Consider the following 22,509-nt stretch of genomic DNA (forward strand, 5'->3'; position numbering starts at 1 on the left):
CGGTGGGTTGGGAGAACACTTTTAAAATGAAATGTTATAAGTGAACAGCGCCATCTTGTGGTGTAGAATGAGAACACGCCCTTGTGGCTTTTAAACAATTCTATTTTTCTAAATAAAATATTTCATTTTGCCACCTGTCTTACAGGTTTTAAATAGTGCTATTTTAATAGCACGCTATATTAGAAAAGCACAGCCCCAGATCAAAAAAATCCTGTCAAGTTTTCCACATTTTAACACAATCCTGTTTCAACATCTACATTGCTTGATGTGAAAGGTTCTTACTAAAGATTCTCACAATTGCCAAAGTATTGAAATAGGTCCACACATTGTACCCAAGAGATTATATTCAGGAAGAAATGTTTACAGCGCAGTGTTAACCTTCTAAAGCCTTATGCATTAGATTATCCGTCATGGGCTGATTGAAATGGTCACCCAACTGTTGTGTACTTACAGAATGGTCCTCTAGTTATTTTTATATTAGGAATAGAACACCTCTTACCATCCTTTTTGGCTTGCATTATCTGCAGTCCTCTTTTGAACTGCACACAGTAACTTGTGACTAAGCCCTGGTCATTAAGTATTATTGCTACTATAATCACCCTCTAGGAGCCCAATAAAAAGTTGCTATTGACAACTTCCTGATGACCTATTCTCAACTGGCTGGCTGGTTGCACGGACGTATCGGTCCCAGTGTACACTGCAATTGATACTTTCTATAATTTGTTTGCACATCTGTTTCTAATTCTTGCTGGTGCAATCCTTATGGGTGCAGTTTAAGAGAGATGGATATATGGATATATAATGACTTGCCTTTCCTTTAGTTACAAAGCACATTTTGTCAGGGGACCACAGGTATTGCACTCGCCGAGATTAGGAATCAAAAATTTAAATTAACACACAGAATCATTGTTGGCATTTATTTATTACTTGTGCACAGGAGAAAGAACTACTGATAAAAACTCAAGAGATAATCTGTTTGTACAAGGCTGTTAAAAGCAATTAGAATATTGCATGACTCTTTCAAATTCGGAAATCATAGTGAATATTAAGATTGAGACATTAAATCAGCCAGAGAACAGACTTGGGCTGTCGTGCTCCCTCTTTGGCTAGAAAGGTGAGAAGTAAAACATGGCATTATGTAAAGAAGCCACAATGAAAGCGCTTCCTGGGATCTACCAATGAATTACATAACATTCTGTCCCAGACCGTTACTAATAAGGATTAACTGAATTAAAGTCTATCTAAAGTGACGGTTTCTTATGAAAGATCGTGTCACATTGTGTCTATTTGAAAAGCTCCTCTCTCTTACATTGGCTTGCTACACCACATTCTCCTAAATACAGGTTTCTGAATTTGTGTGGGTGTGCTGTCAAGACTACATTAAATGCACTGACCCAAATGTGCATATTTAGTTTAACCCCCAAAAAGTATATAATGCTAAATAAAAATCAAGCAGTATGAATCTTACAGCATTATGCTAGCAAAAATACATGCTGAAGTCACAAAAAGCGATATTGTATCACTAATCATAACCTTAATTTTAGCTTCCTGTATAGTTTGTATTCTACATAAATTACTACTGAAAGCTATTGATTAAAAGCAAAAATACCTTTTGACAGCTGAAAGGTGAAATAAAGCCTGTTAACCCAACTGCAGAAGCTGATATTTGTTTAAAAATCACAAGTAATACAGCAGGGAGTAGGGGGAAAGTGACATTTGATGCATGCAACACATGTAAATGGAGTAGCATTGATCCCCACTGTTTGAGATAAATCTACTGCACTTCATCCCAATTTAAATGCATCTGGTTTAGTTTGTAACTAGAAGGAATTCCAGGAGTCAAACTGAAATAAAGCGTGTGTTTTTCGATACTTAGGAGCCATTATCAAAAATAAATTACACTTTGTTTCTGGGTTTGAAAGGGTTGCTATGATGGCTGAGAGCCCAGTAGTCGTTCAATAGCAGCATTGATGTCTCCTCCAGTTGCTATTAAAGCTTGTACGTTCGCTTCGCGGTTTAGGAATCCCATAGAACCGAGCTGTTCCAGTTGCTGCTGAAACCTCATTTCTGGATTCTGCATCTGCATCTGCACGATACACAACATAAAACAATACCTTAGATAATATATTTTTTCAAAAGACCTTCTGTTGCATAGCATGTAAAGAAAAAGATCAATTCTCATTTCTCCCCTACATTAGAGTCAACACACAATTGCCCTTATTATTTTTGGAGGTTTAAAACTTTTTTTTTTTTCAAGCTCTTAGCTCAATTATTGCAACAATGGAGCAAAACATATTGCAATGCACTTATGTGGCAACTTATCTGTAGAGTTGAAAGTTATGTGAAATTATATTGATGTTCATGAAACCTGGATAGTCCTGTACCATAAAGGTCATCACTAAAGCGTCAACATGGCAACTTTTAATGTATTTTCTAGGGTGTAGCCTTTGTTTAAATGTAGCAGAGACCTCTTAAGTCACTTATTTAGTCGTCTAAACATACTGTAAATGGGGCATCTCCCCCCCAACCCCCTCAAATAAAGTATTGTTTTCACCTTCACTCGAACCAGGGGTCTTCTGCAGCTCGACTGCTGCTCTCAAAGCTCCTGGGATTCCCACGACTGACAATATATTTAATGTTTGACTTTTGTCAATACTTGCAAAGAAAAAGCAAAGATGGCTGCAGGATCATCCAACTGGAAGCTGCAAGGTCATCTCATGATGTCACGGCTTTCTATTGGCTCTTAACCCCAGGAGCAATATTGCTTCTCATGAATAAGAATTTTAAGGGAATTTAATATTTGCATCTGTAAGCAACCAGGGGATCTTTTTTTTTATTTTTATTTTTATTTTTTTTAAACGAGCAACACAGATTGCTGATTGAACACAAAAAGAGAAGTTCTGTTTTGGGGCGAATATGGCCCTCTGAACCCTCCCAAGTGTGACAGTCTCACCTGCGGATTGGCGCCAGAAAGGGCTTGCAACATTTGCTGGACAAACTGCTGATGTCCAGGTTCAGATATTCCCGACACTGGACTTGTGTTTTCGGTGGACCCGGAAGTCGGCACGAGTGCTGGTGGTGCAGTGCCGGTGCTCCCCAAGCCGCCAAACCCAGGATTAACCCTGCATGGACAAAGCAAAGAAATGTGAGAAAGTACATTAATACGGATGTCAATTTGAGTCGTCTACCATACGCCCGATTTATGGGATGCACTATTTAGATACATTTTCTCTCAACCGGAATTGAACATTTCTGTTATTACACCGGTTACCAGATTTATTTGTCATGGGAGGGCTGTTCCTTTGTAACATTATGAAAAAAATTATATATACACTCGACAAGGAATGAAAAATAAAGGTAAGATGAGTGAACCTGTGGAGAGAATATTTCTTGCTATTTTTTAGGGTCAGTGACATTCTTACTGGAAAAGATGAGGCAAGTGAAATATTTTGAACCCTGCTTATAATAAGTGTAATAAAATAAGATGATACCATAACATTGACATTTGGAGACGGATGTATTTAAGCGGTCGAAGAGAATCTGAACCGCAGGGCCGTTTTAAGACCTTCGTAGGCCCTAGGCACTTTTATTTCTAGAGGCCTGTGTGTCCGATATTTTTACGCTAATTTCATTGTTTGCTTGTTTCTTGCGATACTAGCGATATTTGGCATCGATACTTTTGTTTCGATATTTAAAGGTATCGATACAAAGGCATTTAAATTAAAATGTGCTGTTTTCTCTTATTTTGTAATTTTTTTTGTTTAGGTATTTTTTCAAGTGAAATATTGTAGGCCCTAAAAGGTTCGTAGGCCCTAAGCACTGTGCCTAGTCGGCCTAATGTATGAAGCGGCCCTGATGAACCGCATGGTAAGATAAGAGGCTGCTTAAAGGCCCTAGCCAAGATACCAAAAATACCATGTAGTGAGTGAGAGCTTTAGATTGGTTCTTTCCAAATATGAATTGATAGACACATCTTGGTAGTTATTTAGCAGTGTTAAAAAGGGGCAGTGCTGCCTAGAACAAAACAGTGACCGTGGCATTTTTAATGTCAATTGTGCTTATTTACACTTTAAAACATTTAGAAATACTTACTAGTCTGAGTTTTTTTTTTTTTTACATTTTTTATAAACGTTTAACATTTCAATGGTCAACAAATTTGCATTTTTTTTACGTTATTTATCTAATGTCTCTTGACTCTGTCCTGTGTTGGCAAAGTAATTATGGAGCCATCATTAATCAACCAGATAACCAGATAAGGGCAAAATAGCCAATAAGTATGAAACCACAGTTCCCGCCAGAGAGCAACATTCATTTTTCACAAGACACAAATAAGTACGACAGTTTTTTTTACATGGTGATTGCATCTTTCTAAGGCAGTAACTTCACCGATGAGCGGTTCAATTCATTTTTTGTTGACCTGCCATGAACTGCTCTTTAAAGCAGGCCAGTGGTAGACATTACATTTATTACGGAAACACGTCTCTATTTTGCACCTTCCATCTTAAATAGAAACAAAAGGTGTGAATATGGAGAACACATATGACATTTCCACTGAAAGCAAGATTTACTTCTGTCCTTATAACAGAATTCCATCGTCAAATTAAGACAGAAAGCTGAAGTAGGCTGCATTTCATCAAAAATATATAGAGGGATGTGATGCTATTTACCCTGGGATAAGAGATGGTGCTTCTGTAGCTAGTGTCTGCAACCCCTGCTGGATTTGCAACAAAGCTTGCATTGCTCTTGGGTTTGACATTGCTGATAATGTGTCAGGATTCTGCATCTAAAAAAATAAAATAAGGCCGTAAATAGATGTGAAATTGTTTGCACGAACAATAGTTACGCGACAATACTTTAGGCATCATACCTGGGATGGAGCCAATATAACCACAGACCCATGAAGTAGTTATATTCAGGAGATGAAAAAAAATATGGTACTACATCGCTGGGGTTTGAGACTGCTGACACACACACACCCCACACACACACCCCACACACGTTGTATATGAAAGTGCAGATACGGGGAGTCTCATCAGTAGCTAGTCTGCTCATCTTCCTCCAAGGCTCACACGCATTACAGTATTCTAACCAAAATCTAAAGTTAATAGTTTTAAATGTGTGAAAGACAAGGGATTTTCCCTTGGCTGAAGACAAGCAGATAACAGCATCAAGAAGTGTGTAATGTTGCTCGGAAATCTAAAATGCTTTTCCTGTAGTATTGCCAGTTTTAATTGCAGAGGAAAGTACTACCGAAGTTCACTCGGACATGGTGGACTGTGTCTGGCCTTTCATCAAAACATACGGAATACTCCCTCTTTCTTACTTGCTGTAGGAACGTTGGGAGCTGCTGTCGCATTTGATCTTGAAGTTGTGGGTTTCCAGCAAACAGGGGATTATTTTGCATCATCTGTTGGGGGGGGGGGGTGAAAGTCTGTGGTTAAGTCTCATTTCAATGAATGACAGGTCTATGAAGACAGGTTAACAATATTACTCACAATAGTTTATAAACTTTGTATCTGTCACTTGCATTTTGCAAATCCACACCTCATGTACATGGTCCATGTGTACTTTATGTAACACTGCAGGTTTACACCAAACAGCATCAACTATGACCTAACAGTTGAAAATATTTCAAATTAGTTTTTTTTTTTGTAGTAATTTTTAGTTAAAAATATTTAACTTTATCCGAAATAGTATTCTGATGACTCATGGTGAACTTCACTATCGGAAAGAGGACACTTATTACTAGAAGCCATATATGGCAGTGAAACCAGAGGTTCTAAGACAATGTTAGACCCCATACACGCAAAAAGGCTTTTTTCATTGAAATATTCAGGCTGATATTTCAATTTTTTTATTTTTTTTTTAAGTACATTCAACCATATAATTTAGACTTGAGGCTCTGTTAATGAGGCACATGCAGTCCTTGGGAAGCATGGCTTCGATTTGCATTATCTACCATTCAATTAAAAGAACAGCAATATATGTATGTATGTATGTACATATATACACAATAGAGTAGACGTGGGGCTCACGGCTGTTTGAAAATGGTGTCCTGTTGCTGGTGCTCACAGAGTAGGGGAGTCCTTTTTCATCCTGATTAATAGGTATAGATAGATAATCTGTCGCACTCAATATTGCAATTACTGAAGGCTCATGGATATTTTCTCTTCATTTATTAAAGAGAAAAGAAAGCACAATGTTTCAGGAAGATTCCTTCTTCAGGTGCAGTAATTGCAACACTGAAAGTGAGAAAGACACACACACACACACACACGATTTCCAGAAGTATTCCAGCATCCATATCTTTTTAAAAATAGGTCATTGGGAACCCATCATTTAAAAAGACCAGCCAAGCCATGTCCAAGATCAGGGGTGCGCAAACTTCTTGAGCTGTGCCGACCTGACCGGGAGAGGCGGTGTGTGCGCCCCCCACTCCCAATGACCGCGTCAAATGACGTCGCAGGTCGTGACCTCGTCGCGTCATTTAATGCGCGTTGCCATGGCGCTTTATGACCCCACGGCATCATTTGACGCTGCGGTGCCATGGCGAGGCGTCGCCGAAGAACCGCAGAGAGCAGGTAAGTGAGTTAGAGGCCTCACGCCTCCCCATGCATTTAATTTAAATGCCGTGGGAAACAGCGCAGGGCCTCTGTAACCGCCCGCGCCGACCCTTCAAATTCTCCTGCCCCCCCCAGTTTGCGCACCGCTGTCCTACATCAAATCTCAGACTGCCTGGAATACGAATTAACAATATACCCGGAAGTTCTCCTTATAGTTTCTTTCCACCTACTATACTATGTTATTTGTGTATCCCTTGTTATACTTGTGTATGGCAATAGCACATTTTCTGGGCTCCTCATTTTATAGCAAGTTTTTTTGTTATATTGTGCTTGTTTCCTTTATTTTTGCTCACTTATCTCTATATGTTGCAGTCTAAAAACAGCGATTCAAAACAACCAATAATACTATATATTTTGTAGAAGCAAGTCCCCAAAACACAAGTAGTTGGTTAGTCCCGGTAACTCACATAAACAGCCCACCAACAATGATAGGAGATAATAACCAAGTTAAACCAACCTATCCACTTAAAGCAGCAATACAACATCTCCCCGTCCCCTTCTCTTTCATCTTTTAATATGTAAAGCGTGTGACAATGTATAATTCTACATTCTTACCTAAATTGGCTATCGTTTGGTGCTCCTGTTATAAATCTGTAAAAATCCCGATTGTGTGCTTAACAAAATGGCCGCTTTCTAACGTTGTGCTGCAGTCTGAAATGCTGCAGCGGATATGTCACATTATATTACTAAGTAACACTTTGTTACAGCGTCTAGAATAATAGACAGTGCAATATCCAGAAGAATGTAGCGCACCGCCAAAGAGAGTGGGTCACAAAAAATATAAATCTTTAATCGTCCGTCATATACAGAAGTGTAAAAACCTCCTACATGTTTCGTGCGTGTAGCACTTTATCAAGGAGTTACTCCTTGATAAAGTGCTACACGCTCGAAACATGTAGGAGGTTTTTACACTTCTGTATATGAGGGACGAATAAAGATTATATTTTTTACCAACTTTTTGTGACCCACTCTCTTTGGCGGTGTGCTACTTTCTTTTGGACATTGCATTGTACTTTCTACTAGTGGCAGCACGCCTCAGGACTAGCACAGGAGGGGAGCACTCTAGAGATATGAGTAAAAATCCTTATACAACATTGTACTATCTGTGTGGTCTATGGAGGTCCAAGGATAATCCCAATGAGGGGTGGAGTAGTGGGTAATTTCTCATTGCTCTGCCCTTTCAGGGAATATAGGTCCCCTTAAGGACTGTATATCACAACAATACTGGACATTACTATAGAAACCCCCGGTACCAGTGCTATGGAGTTATGTGAATGATCATTATGAATTACATGATGTGGATCTGGCATTAGAGCGTTTATCCCACAGTGAAATCGGAATTATAGAATAATAGACAGTCTGCTGTTTCGAACACAGCAACAGATCAGTGTGTGATACTTTGTTACCAAAGGGCACAGCTCAAAAAGGTGTGTGTCAGAGCCTGGTTTCAAAAGAGGAAGTGGATATGACTTTCTAAATGGCTGTTGTAGCAACCAAAGGATGATCAGTACATTAAAATGGCATTGGGTGTTAAAAAAAAATATGCAGACAATATTATCCAGTACTACAAAACTGATACATTTCGAAAAAAATATATAGGATTTTTGACATTATACTGCTTTAATCCCTTGAAGGAGTTAATGCTTTTTGGAAGTCTACATTGCCCTTGTTCGTGTTACAGAGGACTGAAGGTTACCTGTGCCGCAAGCTCTGGGTTCTGGCCAAGAGACTGCATCATGCTTCTCATGTATGGTGCGGACAACATATTCTGCATTAGTTGTGGATTTTCAGTGATTTGCTGCATCAAGCTCTGCATTCCGGGAGTATTGAACATGCCAGCTTAAAAGACAAAAGGTGACACAAAGTTACTATAGGAAACTCATCACAATAGTTTGAAGAACTGCACGGATAATGTTGTAGGAGTTTGTTTAACTAGTGTCATTTGGCACAACTTTGGAGATCAGTGATGAGCATAATTTTTTTTAATATGTTATATCTTTTCTTCTATTCCGACACCTAAAATAGCCATTTCTGTCATTTTGCCATCTGTACATGGGTATGTGTTTTTCTTTTAAGGGGAAGTGAGTTCTCTTGCGCGTAGGTTCACCAAAGGAGTCTTCTCGCCATACTTTTTTTCCAACATCACAAATTGTAAAAGATCAATAATTGCATTTTACATTGCAATGCCAGTACATAAAGAATGCATTTAGATAATAACCTTACCAGTTTTGAAATGTAGATACTGATTTAATATATGCACATGCCTAGATTGGCTTTGGCAAACAGACCTTACAACACAATGTCCTCTTACACACGGACACGAAAGAGTTTGTTTTCGCGCTGTTAAAAGGAAAGACCTTTTCATGACCGTACCTCCCAACCCGGATGACATATTTGGCAATGTGGAGCTTGGGGTTGTGGTGGTGGTGCTGCCGCTAACAGCATTCCCAACACCAGTGCTACCCTCATCACCCCCCGCGTTGGTTGGCGAACCAGTAGCGTTGGACTGAGGCGCCCATGGGTTTGGTAAAGGATCTCTGTTTTCCGTACGTATAGGTTGGTTGCCGTCGTTTGCTGCTGCATTGCTGACGAGTGAAGCAAATGGATTGCCTCCAAACTGAAATAGAAGAGGGATGTTCTTGATGTTAAGGGAGGTTCTTATATTCACATGAATTGGAATGAAATCACTACAAGGCAGAGACTATTTTATTAAATGGTGCTTTACTTTTACAAGTAGTTCAATAAAGTCCACTTTGCCATGTTAAGCTGCTCTATGCTGTTACTATGGAGCACTACATGATGAACGATGGTCGGGAGACCTGACTTACGGTGGTAAGAGATCACATTGCAGAGCCTGGGTCACAGATGAGGCACCCAGACTGTGACAAGTGAAAGTAGTATAATAAAGGACACAGAACAAAAAATGCTTCTGGTTTCATTTCTGCTCTGTAATCAGCTTAGGCCTCGGATATAGTAGGCGCTTGCGCGATCCGTGGCCTTTGAGATTTCTATGACGTCCGTGACGGGGAGGCGTGGCGGAGCCGTGACGTCACCAGGCTGGTTCGCCCTCATTGGCTGAACCGCTTGAGACAAACAAATTGCTTTACCAAGATGTCGTGGGTAAAATAAGTGTGCTCCTCATACAGCAGTTTTCAGAAAGGTGTAACCGCTAATAATACAATAAAGTCTACCTGCTCTTGTGCAGCGTTCAGCATGGGCTCCTGAATATCCGTGTACATTCTCCGCAATGCATTGTAGCCACCAGGAATACTCTCAAGATTGCTCAGTGCTCTGTCTTGATTCCTCATCATCTCCTGCATCATTGCTGGATTTCGAGCAAGTTCTAGTGTCTTAAAAGTAAATGTAAGAACATTACTAAAAGCCATCACAATTTCATTTGTTTCATGATATTAAAGTTTAAAAAAGGGGCTTCAGAAACAGACGGGTAATGCAGTAGCAAATTAAATTATATTGTTTTATAGAAAGATAGAAAGATTCACTGTCTAACCCAGTGGGGGCGCCAACCTTTTATTCAGGTATGCCAATAAATGGGCACAAATGTTTTGGTGGGCTGCTGTTCTACAGGCCTCCTACATCCGGTTTAAATTTATAGATAAAACTAAACTAAAACACAATAAATAAACAAGGATAATAAAATTGAATTCACAAACATTAAAAATTGAAATCGTAATTTAAAAAACAAAAAATAAATCTGAATATAAAATGTCTCAATGTGATTTCTGAACTTGCATGGCCAGGTAAGAGTTTCTCAATATTAGGGGTGATTTTCGAGGTGGATAACATGAGCGTGTGTCAATCTATACTTTTTTTTATACAAAGTTCATTGCCGAAAACGTTTGCGTACAAAACAAATATTATTAATATATATATATCCATCAAGGTACATAGCGCTTTACAGCCGTAATACACGTGACAAATATAGAACATAATGGGAATAAGCGCTTCAGAAATTAATGTAACAATAGGAAAGGGAGTCCCTGCCCCAAAGAGCTTACCGGGGAATAACTTCCAATTTGAATTCAATTATTTAAATTGATTCATTTTATATTTTTAAATACGTTATTAAAATGGTGTTCATTTTCAAAATGTAAGCTAATATTCATAAATTTCCCGTCATTTAAAAAAAACAACGATTGTCATGTTCCTTTCAATCGGTTTTTCAGTCTATTTTAATTTTTTTGCGCCTTCATCAGGCTTTCATTCCAAAAGATGTCTCCCAAAGGCCACATATTGGCCACCTCTGATCTAACGGAGGTTTACCAATGCATGTTTTAATATGACCGATCTCGTCATGATCCAGAGAGCAGGTATCCTCACGACTAACAGCCAGATGCCATGGGTGCTCAGTCACAGCATACGGTGCCAAATACAAACACTGATGAAGTCCAAAGTGTATAGATGAAGCGCCACTCCAATCGTCTTTCAAAATAAAAGTGGATTCATTTAAGTGGTGATCGACGTTTCGGTTTGCTTGATAAAGGTTCGCAAGTGGACCGAAACGTTGCCCAATACTTAAAAAATCCACTCATTTTGAAAGATAATTGGAGTGCCTCTTCTTCATCTATACACTTTAGTTCTCGTCATGCCATTAAAATGTATGGGATCTTGAATTTCTTTTAGCAACAATTTCAACAACGCAAACTCAACACAAGCACATTTTCTGCGATTAGCAGTGCAGTCTAAAACATTTTACGGTCAGAGATTGGAATAGAGCACCTCAATCAATAGAGGGGTCCAACATAGCAGCAACGGCATTCATTCGAAGTACAGGCATGATTGTGAACGTACTTGTCTCATTATATCTGGATTATTAAGCATGTGACTGATTTCAGGATTTCGCTGGATTAATTGTTGCATTTGAGGATTGGCCATAATCAACTGCCTCATCAGGTCTGGGTTTGAAAGCATGCTCTGAACAAATGGGTTTTCCATGATCTGAACCATCATCTCAGGGTTGGACATGAGCTGTCTCTGCATCTGACTCTGCATCTCTGAGAAGTTAGATGCGTTCATGCCCATGCTGCTCAGTCCTGCCAGTCCTCCAAGGGCTCCTGAAATGAAATCAGAAGATCCATAACTCTTGCCCCAAATACAGACAGGAACAGGATTCTCACCTCCCACCCAGACCACCCAGTCACACAAAAATGGGAAAAAGATACATCATCATCTAACTCTACATAGAATAAAATGTATATTCAGAAGACCTTTTACTGTAAATAGAATTTGGGAAGCAAATTAGGAAGGAATGATTGGTCCCCTTCGTACCCGCTCAACAACTCCACAACCACTTGGAGGACATCTTATAATTAAGTAATACAGGGCATTACTGGCCAATAATGCCCCGGCTGGAAGAGTTGAAGGCCCGAGGTGAGCGAGCGAGAGACTGCAGCCACAAAAACTGCAGACAGCCACTTACTTTGCAGCTACACAAACACACCATCTCTCCCTCCCCAATTCAATCTAATCTGTCAGCTTTGTTCACGGAGTGAGGGGAAGAAGTCACTGCCTGCTGCTGCTATCTGGCCAATCCCCTGTCCTGTCTGAGAGCTGTTCCTGCCTCCTGACCAATCCCCTGCCCTGTCTCAGAGCTGTTATGAAAGCCGATTGGCTGGAAATAAACACATTGGAAATAAACACATTGCAAGCTGCAAAAACTCCGGGCATTACTGAATGAATAATGCCCGGAATTTTAACCAGAGAGCAGGGATTTCAATAATGCCTGGAATTTTACAGCTTTAGCCTATAATGTACAATAATGCATAAACCCACAGAGTACTCAAAAGCCAATGCACATAAGAAATTTATAGTCCTAAATAAAAAATATATAAAGTAAGGCATCATGCACAAGAAAAATAAATAAAAATAAAGATTCCTCAGGTGTGTGGGCAAAACATTAGAAAGATGTGATGCTGGTTCATCCAATGGTTCATGTCCATGGCTACATAAAACATATAGAAAAGCAATTGAGGGCAACAACATATATTGTTTTTAAATACTTGGTTGAGTCAGTGGATGATGTCACATTGGTAGTGACAACAGCGCAAGTTTTCCAAAATGCTTTTTAATGGTCTGCTGAAATTCAGTCTTCTCTTTGCCCCTCACGAAATGGGGTTACCCCCATATTTTACCTGATTTTGTATGATCTTTAGTGTGCACTTGCCCTCTTGCTTTTCTATGCATATGCATTTGAGCAGCCTTAACTGAAAACCGCTTTCAGATAAACTCAAATCTGTCCAGCTGATATTCATTGAGCAACATGATTTGTAAGCACTATACCATGAGCAATACTAATGGTACGGAACATAAAAGGTGCAACACAGTTTACATTAAACAATGCTTTCGGTTTCTCTCGAACTGCCAATGAAAAAATGGAGTTGGCGGGACTAAAGCCCCTACATTTTAGTCAGCAGCTGCAAACTCCTGTAATGTCCAGTGGGTGACATAAGGGTAAGCCCCTGTACTGTGAACACTCAAGGTCTTGAACAATACAGTGGGCGATTAAGGCAGAGGGCCTTACCTAAACCAAAAGGAGTACTTGTGGTAGATGTTGTATCGGTGCTACTGGTCGTTGCAGAAGTGGTGGCTGGGCTACTGGGGCTGCTGCTGGACTGCGGAGCTGCAGAAGCTGGTGTTCTGAGGTACAGAAGAAACACAGACATAAAAAAGTGAGATGGAGAAGCAATAGAATATATGCGAAGCAGACAGAGAAAATGTTTGCATAATGGTAAAAACATTAAGCTGCCATGAGAATATACCTGTTCTGTGTTTTGATGACGAGATGAACAGTGAGTCCATCATGGATTCCATGCTGGCTCAGGGTGTCTTGATCCTTCAGAATCTTTCCAGCGAATATTAACACAAGCAGGTCTGTGTTAGACTTAAAGCGCTTTGATATATCTTCTTTGAACTGAAAGGGAGAGAGAAAAAAAAAAATAATGGATGCAGTGTTGGTCTGAAATGTGTTCATAAAAAGCGCCACACTTTGGCTGTTTCGAACCTCGTGGTAACAATAGACATTTGATCCTGGGGCATGTCTTAAAATGCATTAATAATTTACAGGAAACATTTTACACGACAGGTGGAACATTTTGAACAATTTGGTAATTAAGAAATGGAGCATTTAATTACGATTCAGCGCTCTATATTAACATTTCGGAAAAAAGGTTTTACGACCAGTTAGTGTACTACTTATTCTTTGTAATCTAGTAATCATTAATACAGAGCTTTACAGTACAAACACACATAATTTACCAAACAGAAACATGATAATAGAATACAAAGAATAGTAGCACCAAACAAGCGCAAAAATAAACATGGGAAAGACATTCAAATTTCGCTTCTAGGGCTGTCATTTTCCTCCCTTTTCCCAGGATCAGGAAACTCAGTAAGATTTGAGTTGGTATTTAATATATATATATATATATATATATATATATATATATATATATATATATATATATATATATATATATATATATATATATATATATATATATAATAAAAATAAAGTGTTTAACAAATGTACTAACTTTAAGAAAATTCTTTAATACATTTCTTGCTTTTCATGGAAATGAAAGCAAGAAAACAAAAATACTGATTTTCTAAATTTACTTTATGAGAATTAGTGGGAAATAGGTTTATTGTATTTCAAATGGTATTTACATTCTGTCTCCTGGAGACTCCTTTGCTGAATTACTATATTCAACATGTATCCCTTGATCTATATAGGAAGGAGGGGGAGGAATGGGGGGGGGGGGGGGAAAGTGTGTGTGTTATTTGGAGAATTCAGTGTTAAATACGAAGCGTGACCGTGCTAAAGTCAGGACTTTCTGCTGACTCATGGCTATGGCCCATGGGCAGCAGTTGTAATGGAATTTGTTCCCATTCACCCCAGACACTGAGGTCATTAGAGAAGTGTAACTAGTCAAGAACAGAAAACAGTTCAGCCCAAGGAAATCCCAGTCATTCCAAACAGTGAGAGTAATACCAAACTCTTACTGTATATTGTTTCCCAATGCGAATAACGCATTCCGGCGTTGAAAAACGGCCCTCAGGGTTGCATTGTAAAGCGTTGGATATGCCATTCGTTGTAAAGTGAAACGTTGGATAACGAGGACTACCTGTATCTTGTATATGTGTCAAAATTGCCAGGTCTGAAGTGGTGTACACTTTTGCGGCTGATTGTTTGGGTCAAGTGTAACAGTATTTCTTGCATTTGACGTAAACACAAGCAGAAAAGGGAGCTAAATTTAGATGCACGCTTTCTTTACGTCAATCCTCTCTTCTCCTCCCGGCTCATAGCTTTTATTGCTAGACAACTGGCGTCAGGAAAGAGTTAATTTTTTCCTCTTGTGAGACATTATTGCATGTTTCACTGAGGTTTTTTGATTTGCATTCCTCTGGATCAGTGTACTCTAAATACAAATACAGGATGAATAGGCCAAGTGTCTCATCTAAATTTAACATAGGTTGAACTTGATGGACATATGTCTTGTTAACCTAACATACTATGTACTGTAACTGTCGCATCTTGTAAGTAGAGTTATTTTATATAGCACCAACAACTTCAAACAGGGAGGAGCAGAGAGAATATGCACACAGTACACGAGTAATATTGTTTTGTCGTGATTGCTTGTGGGTTCCGAAGCATCATTATAACACACATCTGGGGAGGCAGCACTATGCAAAACTACTTCGTTTCTTTGGCGAATTGGAAACCAAAAATGTCACCCGAGGTCAAAAATCTATTTCAGGGAGAAACAAGGATCTCTCAGATAATATGTGTATTATATCAGACACATACAAGGATGGTGATATTTGTCAGAATTCCCTTCTGCATTGGGTGCACGTCGCTTTATGCTGCCATGGTAATGAGCTTTGCTGCAGCTAGCATGGCAAGAGATGGAGGTTTATAGTCATTGTAGAGGTAGTATTCAAGATGCATCACTTGCACCAAGTCACTTTTTGGTATTCACTTCATGCTACTGCTTCCATTGCATCTATCTGACCTGTTACCAAGGCCGCACGTATAGTGCCCGCGACGGCGACGCCACCCGTCGCGGCTAGCTAAAGTTGCATTTCGCTTTGCGGCGGCATCCAGGCCATTGATTGGTTCAGGGGCTGTCACAAGGCGACAGCCCCTGAAAAATCAAATATTGCCGGCTTCAAAATTGCGCTTCGACGTCGCGCTTACTATAAGCGCACGCAGCGGCAACAATGTATTTGTTTTAGGACGACGTCGCGTCGCCGGCACTATAAGCGCGGCCTAAGAGGGGACATCACAATGACAATGTCACAGAGGACAGCGAAATATTAAAGGCGTGACTGTGCAGAGTACCTCTTTACGGGGCTAAAAGGATCAGAGGACAGCAGTTCTGCAGAATGGCAATGATCGGGAAGGACGTGACAGTAAGAAGTCATGATGGAAAGGGATGAATGAACTGGAAGCTGGGGATGCATAGGTGTGAAGAGGAAACAAGACATTAACGATCCAAAATCTAAACAGTAACTCCCTTGCCAACATTGGACACAAACTATATCCACAGCTTATGTTTCCTCCTTTGACTGACATGATCTTACCAAGCTATTAGTGGCAGAAACTTATGAGGGGTATTTAACAGTCAAACAGACATTAGTCTTCTGCCATAAACACCTTCCAGTTTAGGAAGACACCTAACAGACTATTGACTTGAATAGGCTGCAAGGGGTCTTTCAGCGCCCAATGGTGTCTTGTGGCAGAAGACTGCATAATAAGCATGGCCCATAAGGTGTCTGAGAGAAATGAACAAAAATGTACCATGTTATTACATGATGCACTAAGGAGACCTCAGATCAGGCCCACTTGATAAAACTCAAAGTAAAAGTGCTTAGACATCAGTTTTCTAGAAAGCTTTAACTATCAAAAACGCTATGTACATTAATGGTGCTATACAAATAAAGACATACAATAAAAACTGAATAGGTATTGTTTTTTTATAGCCGGTAATGTTCAAATGTAGTTTGTCAAATAAACACGAGCGCTTAGAAAATTTGACGACCTTCTTGAGTGAGCAGTGATAAATTGGATTATAATCCCAAAAAGCCTCTAACATTTTGGTTGTCACCCAAACCAACATTATCTATATAAAGAAATACAGGTATCCCAGGTGAATTACTGCCAGGCAGCTCGTCTTATGAAGAAATATATACTACCCAGTTCAAATCAAGCAATGTTACCAAGAATTTTAAACCGCCAAATTTATAAAAAAGGCATAAAACAAAAGTTATGTTTGGTTTACGTTTCCACAAGAGAACAAGCAAGTCCAAAGTTTCTAGGAGATTGTGCCTGTTCCATCGCTTCTTCCTCCTGCACAAAGAAACATGGAGTTGCACAACCTGAAATTCAACAGAAAAAATGTGGCACAAAACTTCAGAAGCCATTGCTACAAGGTTCTAAATTTTTCTTTTCCCGATGCGTAATATTGTATTAATCAATTGAGAGAAGTATGTTATTTATGTCTTTATGTATACAGTATAGCCATTAATGTACGTAGCACTTCACAGCAGTAATACACGTGACAATCATATAAATAACAAATAATACAAATAACACAAAGGGAAGAAGTGCTTCAGGCATAAAAGTAACATTTAGAAAAAGGAGCCCCTGCTCCGAAGAGCTTACAATCTAATTTGTTGGTAGGAGGAACGTACAGAGACAGTAGGAGGGTGTTCTGGTAAGTGTGTCTGCAAGGGGCCAAGCTTTATGTATGTGGTGTAAATTATCAGCCATGGAGCTACTCATATGTTTCGTTAAGCAAATGTGTTTTAAGGTGGGTAGAGAGGGTGCTAGTTGGGTATTGAGGGGAAGGGCATTCCAGAGGTGCGGGGCAGTCAGTGAGAAAGGTTTAAGGCGGGAGAGGGCTTTAGATACAAAGGGGGTAGAGAGAAGACATCCTTGAGCAGAATGCAGGAGTCGGGATGGTGCATAGCGAGAAATTAGGGTTGAGATGTAAGGAGGAGCAGAAAAGTGTAAAGCTTTAAAAGTTAGGAGGAGAATAGAGTGTGTGATATGGGGTTTTATAGGAAGCCAGGAGAGGGATTTCCGCAGGGGAGACGCTGAGACAGATTTAGTAAAGAGTAGAGCGATTCTGGCAGCAGCATTTAGGATAGATTGTAGGGGAGACAGGTGAGAGGAGGAAATACCGGACAGCAGGTTACGAAAGTCGGGACGAGAGAGAGAATGAGGGTCTGTGTCAGTTTTAGCAGTCGAGCAACAGAGGAAAGGGCGTAGCTTTGTAATATTGCGGAGGAAAAAACAACAGGTTTTAGCTACCTTTTGAATGCGAGAGGAGAAGTTGAGAGAGGTCGAGTGTGACCCAAAGGCAGAGTGCTTGGGCTACTGGGTGAATGATGGTACGTCGAACAGTAATAGGAGGGAGGTAGTAGGGGCAAGTTCGGGAGGAAGCATAAGGAGCTCTGTTTTTGCCATGTTAAGTTTAAGTTGGCGGAGGGCCATCCAGAATGATATAGCAGAGAGACATTCACAAACTTTGGTCTGTACAGCAGTGTAAGGTCATGGGTTGAACAGTAAATGTGTGTCATCAAGATTGAGGTAATATTTGAACCCAAGAGATTTGATTAGGTCACCTAGAGAAAGTGAAAAGAGAAAATGTCCCAGGACAGGGCCCTGGGGTACCCCCACAGAGATTGATAGAGAAGGAAGAGGTGTTCGCACAAGAGAGACAGAAAGTACTGTGGGAGAGGTAACAGGAGATCCAGGATAGTGCTTTGTTACGAATACCAAGAGTATGGACAATGTGAGGTACAGATTACTTGAAGATGCCACTGAAACTACCCAGAACGTCTGCTCAACATGAGCAATAAGAAACTGAAAGTATTTATTTTTGCATACCATGACATAGCAGTAAAAAAATGTTGAGTTAAATGTTCCCTAATGCCCCTCCTACACACACTGGCACCAACTCCCAATGTAATACTTTAACACGAACAAAATGGCATCAGGGGCCCATATATAGACAATACTGCAAGGAAAATACACAACAGTGTATTTGAACAATTACAGGAACACAGGACACTTTAAAGCAGCAAGCCAGGCTGATCCAACACTTTTCTTCCTTGCATTTTATTACTTTTCTATATTACTTCATGAGATTTCTTCTTAGCCTTTTCAACTCTGTTTTATTTATTTTTTACATTTGATGCTCCCGTTCAAGGGATATAGGCAGGGGTTTGAAATTCAGGAGTCCAAAATGTTAGGCTGGTGCCCCAGTGCAGAAGTCAGATGTTACAATGGTAACCTCACACACTAGATATTAAGAAAATTAACATTTTGAACACCAAAAATTTTTGTAGAGGGAGCCCAGGACATGTTTAAGGGGCAAGATACTAACATTATAGAGGCCTCTGGGGGGATTGCTGCTTTAAAGACATGTGAACCATGATCAGCAAAGAAATGGCGAGATGGCTGATATTACACAGACAGTGTTATTGCCCAACCCTCAATGGATTCATAAAACCCTGAATCAGAAGGAAGCAGACAGACTGAGCATATATGAGACTATTTCAAATGTAATTAAAAATTACCCACTGTCTTCTCTGCCAGTGATTTGCGATCTCCAACCACTCCCTCCATAGTCACCTCCTATGGCCCCAATCTTCTAGGTCACGCTCGTTTTAGTTTGCCTTTCATCTGCTCCTTTTGCCTCTTCACCTGCCCAATCTCTCACTTTCTTCCTTTATCACAGAGGTCCCCAACTCCAGTCCTCAAGGACCGCTAACAGTGCAGGATTTAAGGATAGCCTCTCATTAGCACAGATGGCCCAATCATTTGACTGAACCACCTGTGCTCTAGCAGGGGTGTCCGTAACACCTGCACTGTTAGTGGTCCTTGAGGACTGGAGTTGGGGACCTCTGCCGTGTACTCTCTCTCCTACTGCACATTTCCATCTTACCCAAAACATCCCCCTTCTTGTTGCTCTCAATATCGCCAACTCTCTTCCCACATTTACATACTATCCCTCTTCCCACGTTTTCATACTATCTTACCATCCCTGCTTCTTATCCTATTCATCTCCCTTCTCACTGCTTAAACTTGTCTGCCTCACCCATCTCCCCTACTTATGCATATCTAGAAAACCCAAAATGTCCCACCACCATTTATATTACCCGACACCTGCCCCCTCTGTTAACTGCACCCTCACCAGTCAGCCTTTCAATCAAACACCCATTTCTCTTTGTCGCACGTCCATGATTATCTATTTAATACGCTCCCCTGTATCTCCAGTTTAATCACGGCCTACCCCCTCTATCACACCTTCCCTGTCTCTTCCATTTAATCACACTCCCATCACCCCCTCTCCCTTTATAACTCACCAACGCCCCCAGTCTCTTTGTTTATAATACTCCATCTATCTGATTATCACCTACCTCGCTCTCCCTAAATCATGACCGAGAACCTCAAGCACAGATAGAGATTTGGCCGGTCTGTTTTCAAAGAAATTATATTTTAAGGGAAAGTGCCAATTTATATCAGTGAGACCAACTCCAAAATCAGTGAGCGTCACAGAAAAAGAGCGAAAGCCAACATGCTCGAGTTCTGCTCAAGGAGGTTTTCTCTCTACCCCGTTTGTATCTAAAGCCCTCTCCCGACTTAAACATTTTTCACTGACTGCCCCACACCTCTGGAATGCCCTTCCCCTCAATACCAGTCTAGCACCCTCTCTATCCAACTGCAAGACTCAACTCAAAACACACCTGCTTAACGAAGCATAAGAGTAGCACTGTGGCTAATCTATACACCTCATACATCGACCGTGGCCCATTACAGACGCACTTACCAGAACGTCCTCCTACCCTCTCTCTACGTTCCTCCTGCTTACCAGATTGTAAGATCTTCGGAGCAGGGACTCCTTTTCCTAAATGTTACATTTATGTCTGAAGCACTTATTCCCATGACCTGTTATTTATATTGTTGTTATTTATATGATTGTCACGTGTATTACTGCTGTGAAGCGCTATGTACATTACAGCGCAATATAAAGACATGTCCCCCTCAATCCCTCTTTATCTCACCTCTCTTACGCTGCTGTTCTCCGGCACCGCAAACTCCTCTTTTTCTTTTGGGGTTTTCACAGTGACTTTGATGGTCCGCGCAGGATCTGAGGACGAGGAAGAGGGGGGATCCGACATGACTCCAACTAGAGGTAAGATATATATATATACTGTATATATATATATCCGGGGTGGAGAGAGCAGAGTGTATACAACAGATGTATTGTATGGATACACTAGCAACAGAGTGTATGATGTATGATGTATAATGTGTCCAGGAAAATTTATATGTAAGAGGTTGTGTATATAGGTGTGTGTGTAGATAGTAATGATATTGTGTAGGTAGTAATGATATTGTGTGTGTGTGTATATATAGTAATGATATTGTGTGCACAAGCGGAGCTGGTTAAGGTGTGTGTATATATGTGTAAATATAGATCGGTGTCAGGTTGTATATAACATGTGTATCTCCTCTGCTCTCGGGCGGTGCTGGCGCAGCTCGGGCCGCACTAACGGCGCTTCCTCATCCCGCTGCGTCACCACGCGTCACTGCCGGGCGTCGCGAAGCACGCCGGGATATAGCTTCTCACACCGCCTCCTCCGTGCTTGACAAGCGCGCGGGGCAATAGATCAGGGGAGGAGAGGAAGTTGCAGCCGCCGGGACAACAACGGACGCAACAAATGTTTCCGTACAACCCCTCTGTGTGTCCGTGCGGCGGCGCGCGGCGATGACGTAGAGGGCGTCATAGAAGCTGCTAGAACACAGGGAAGGGGGGAGGCGCTCGTGTGTGTGTGTGTGTGATGAGTGATGAGTGGCCGCGGTCTCCGCTGCGGGTGGCGTCACCGCGCAGCTCACAGTCACATGACTGAGGTCAGGCTCTTGCTGACTGAGTCAGTGTGATGGCGGGAATTTGCGGGGGAAGCAGTGTATCCCTATGTAGGGGAAGCGGTGTATCCCATGCAGTGATAGGGTTGTGACTGGGAGTGGGGCTGCAACAATTCATTAGGAGTATTCATGCTTATACTCGCACGTTTAATCATAGCTCACTTATTTCTTGTCGTTTTAGATTTTCATTGATGTTTTTCAACACACAAACAGAACTGTTTTATTTAATTACCGCTCGATCCCCGTGCAGACGTACAAAGCCCATTATTGTACTGAAAAGGTACAGGCTGTCCTCAGTTATACAACGGAATCCGTTCTGGAAGTAGCGTTGAATAATGAAACCGTTGTAAAAAGAGTCCCATATTAATCAGTGGCGTTGAGCGTTGGATAACGCATTCCGGCATCGAAAAACGGCCCATAGGGTTGCATTGTAAAGCGTTGGATATGCCATTCGTTGTAAAGGGAAACGTTGGATAACGAGGACTACCTGTACTCGTTATTAGAGATACGGGAACTCTTTTCTTCCGGGTTTATAAACCAGACGGAATATAACTTTCTGGTGATTTTATTTATTTATTTATAAAATATTTTACCAGGAAATAATACATTGAGAGTTACCTCTCGTTTTCAAGTATGTCCTGGGCACAGAATTATGACAAATAATACATGGTTACAAATACAGTTACATAAATGAACAGGGTATACATTATATACAAGACATTGCATGCACAGTTAAAGAAAATATATATTATGGGCGTATGAAACAGTTACAGACCAGATTAAAATGTGAGAGCCTTAGATTTGAAAGAACTTAAACTGGTGGTGGATGTGAGAGTCTCTGGTAGGTTGTTACAGTTTTGGGGTGCACGGTAAGAGAAGGAGGAACGGCCGGATACTTTGTTGAGCCTTGGGACCATGAATAGTCTTTTG

The 22,509-nt window shown here is 40.6% G+C and overlaps 1 protein-coding gene across 1 annotated transcript; it reads right to left on the minus strand.

Annotated features, from left to right (window-relative positions):
- Positions 1–903: 903 nt before the first annotated feature.
- UBQLN1 (ubiquilin 1) lies at positions 904–21,438 on the minus strand. The gene is made up of 11 exons (XM_075598860.1): positions 20,715–21,438; positions 13,400–13,551; positions 13,162–13,277; positions 11,433–11,695; positions 9,815–9,973; positions 8,997–9,240; positions 8,320–8,462; positions 5,324–5,407; positions 4,668–4,783; positions 2,954–3,122; positions 904–2,086 (listed from the first exon to the last, which is right to left on the minus strand). Exons 1-11 carry the CDS (start codon positions 20,829–20,831, stop codon positions 1,928–1,930), a joined length of 1,722 nt encoding a protein of 573 aa, XP_075454975.1. The 5' UTR covers positions 20,832–21,438; the 3' UTR covers positions 904–1,927.
- Positions 21,439–22,509: the final 1,071 nt, after the last annotated feature.

Source organism: Ascaphus truei, chromosome 1 (assembly GCF_040206685.1).
Source record: "Ascaphus truei isolate aAscTru1 chromosome 1, aAscTru1.hap1, whole genome shotgun sequence".
Classification (NCBI taxonomy): domain Eukaryota; kingdom Metazoa; phylum Chordata; class Amphibia; order Anura; family Ascaphidae; genus Ascaphus; species Ascaphus truei.

What these genes read in the sequence shown, in the direction of transcription:
- UBQLN1 (XM_075598860.1), bottom strand. Translation starts at nt 20,831, where the DNA reads ATGTCGGATCCCCCCTCTTCCTCGTCCTCAGATCCTGCGCGGACCATC. An exon ending in ACCCAGAGCTTGCGGCACAG is followed by an intron (nt 5,408 to 8,319) that starts GTAACCTTCAGT and finishes CCCCCCCAACAG; the next exon opens with ATGATGCAAAATAATCCCCT. An exon ending in TTTCTGGCGCCAATCCGCAG is followed by an intron (nt 2,087 to 2,953) that starts GTGAGACTGTCA and finishes TGTATCGTGCAG; the next exon opens with ATGCAGATGCAGAATCCAGA.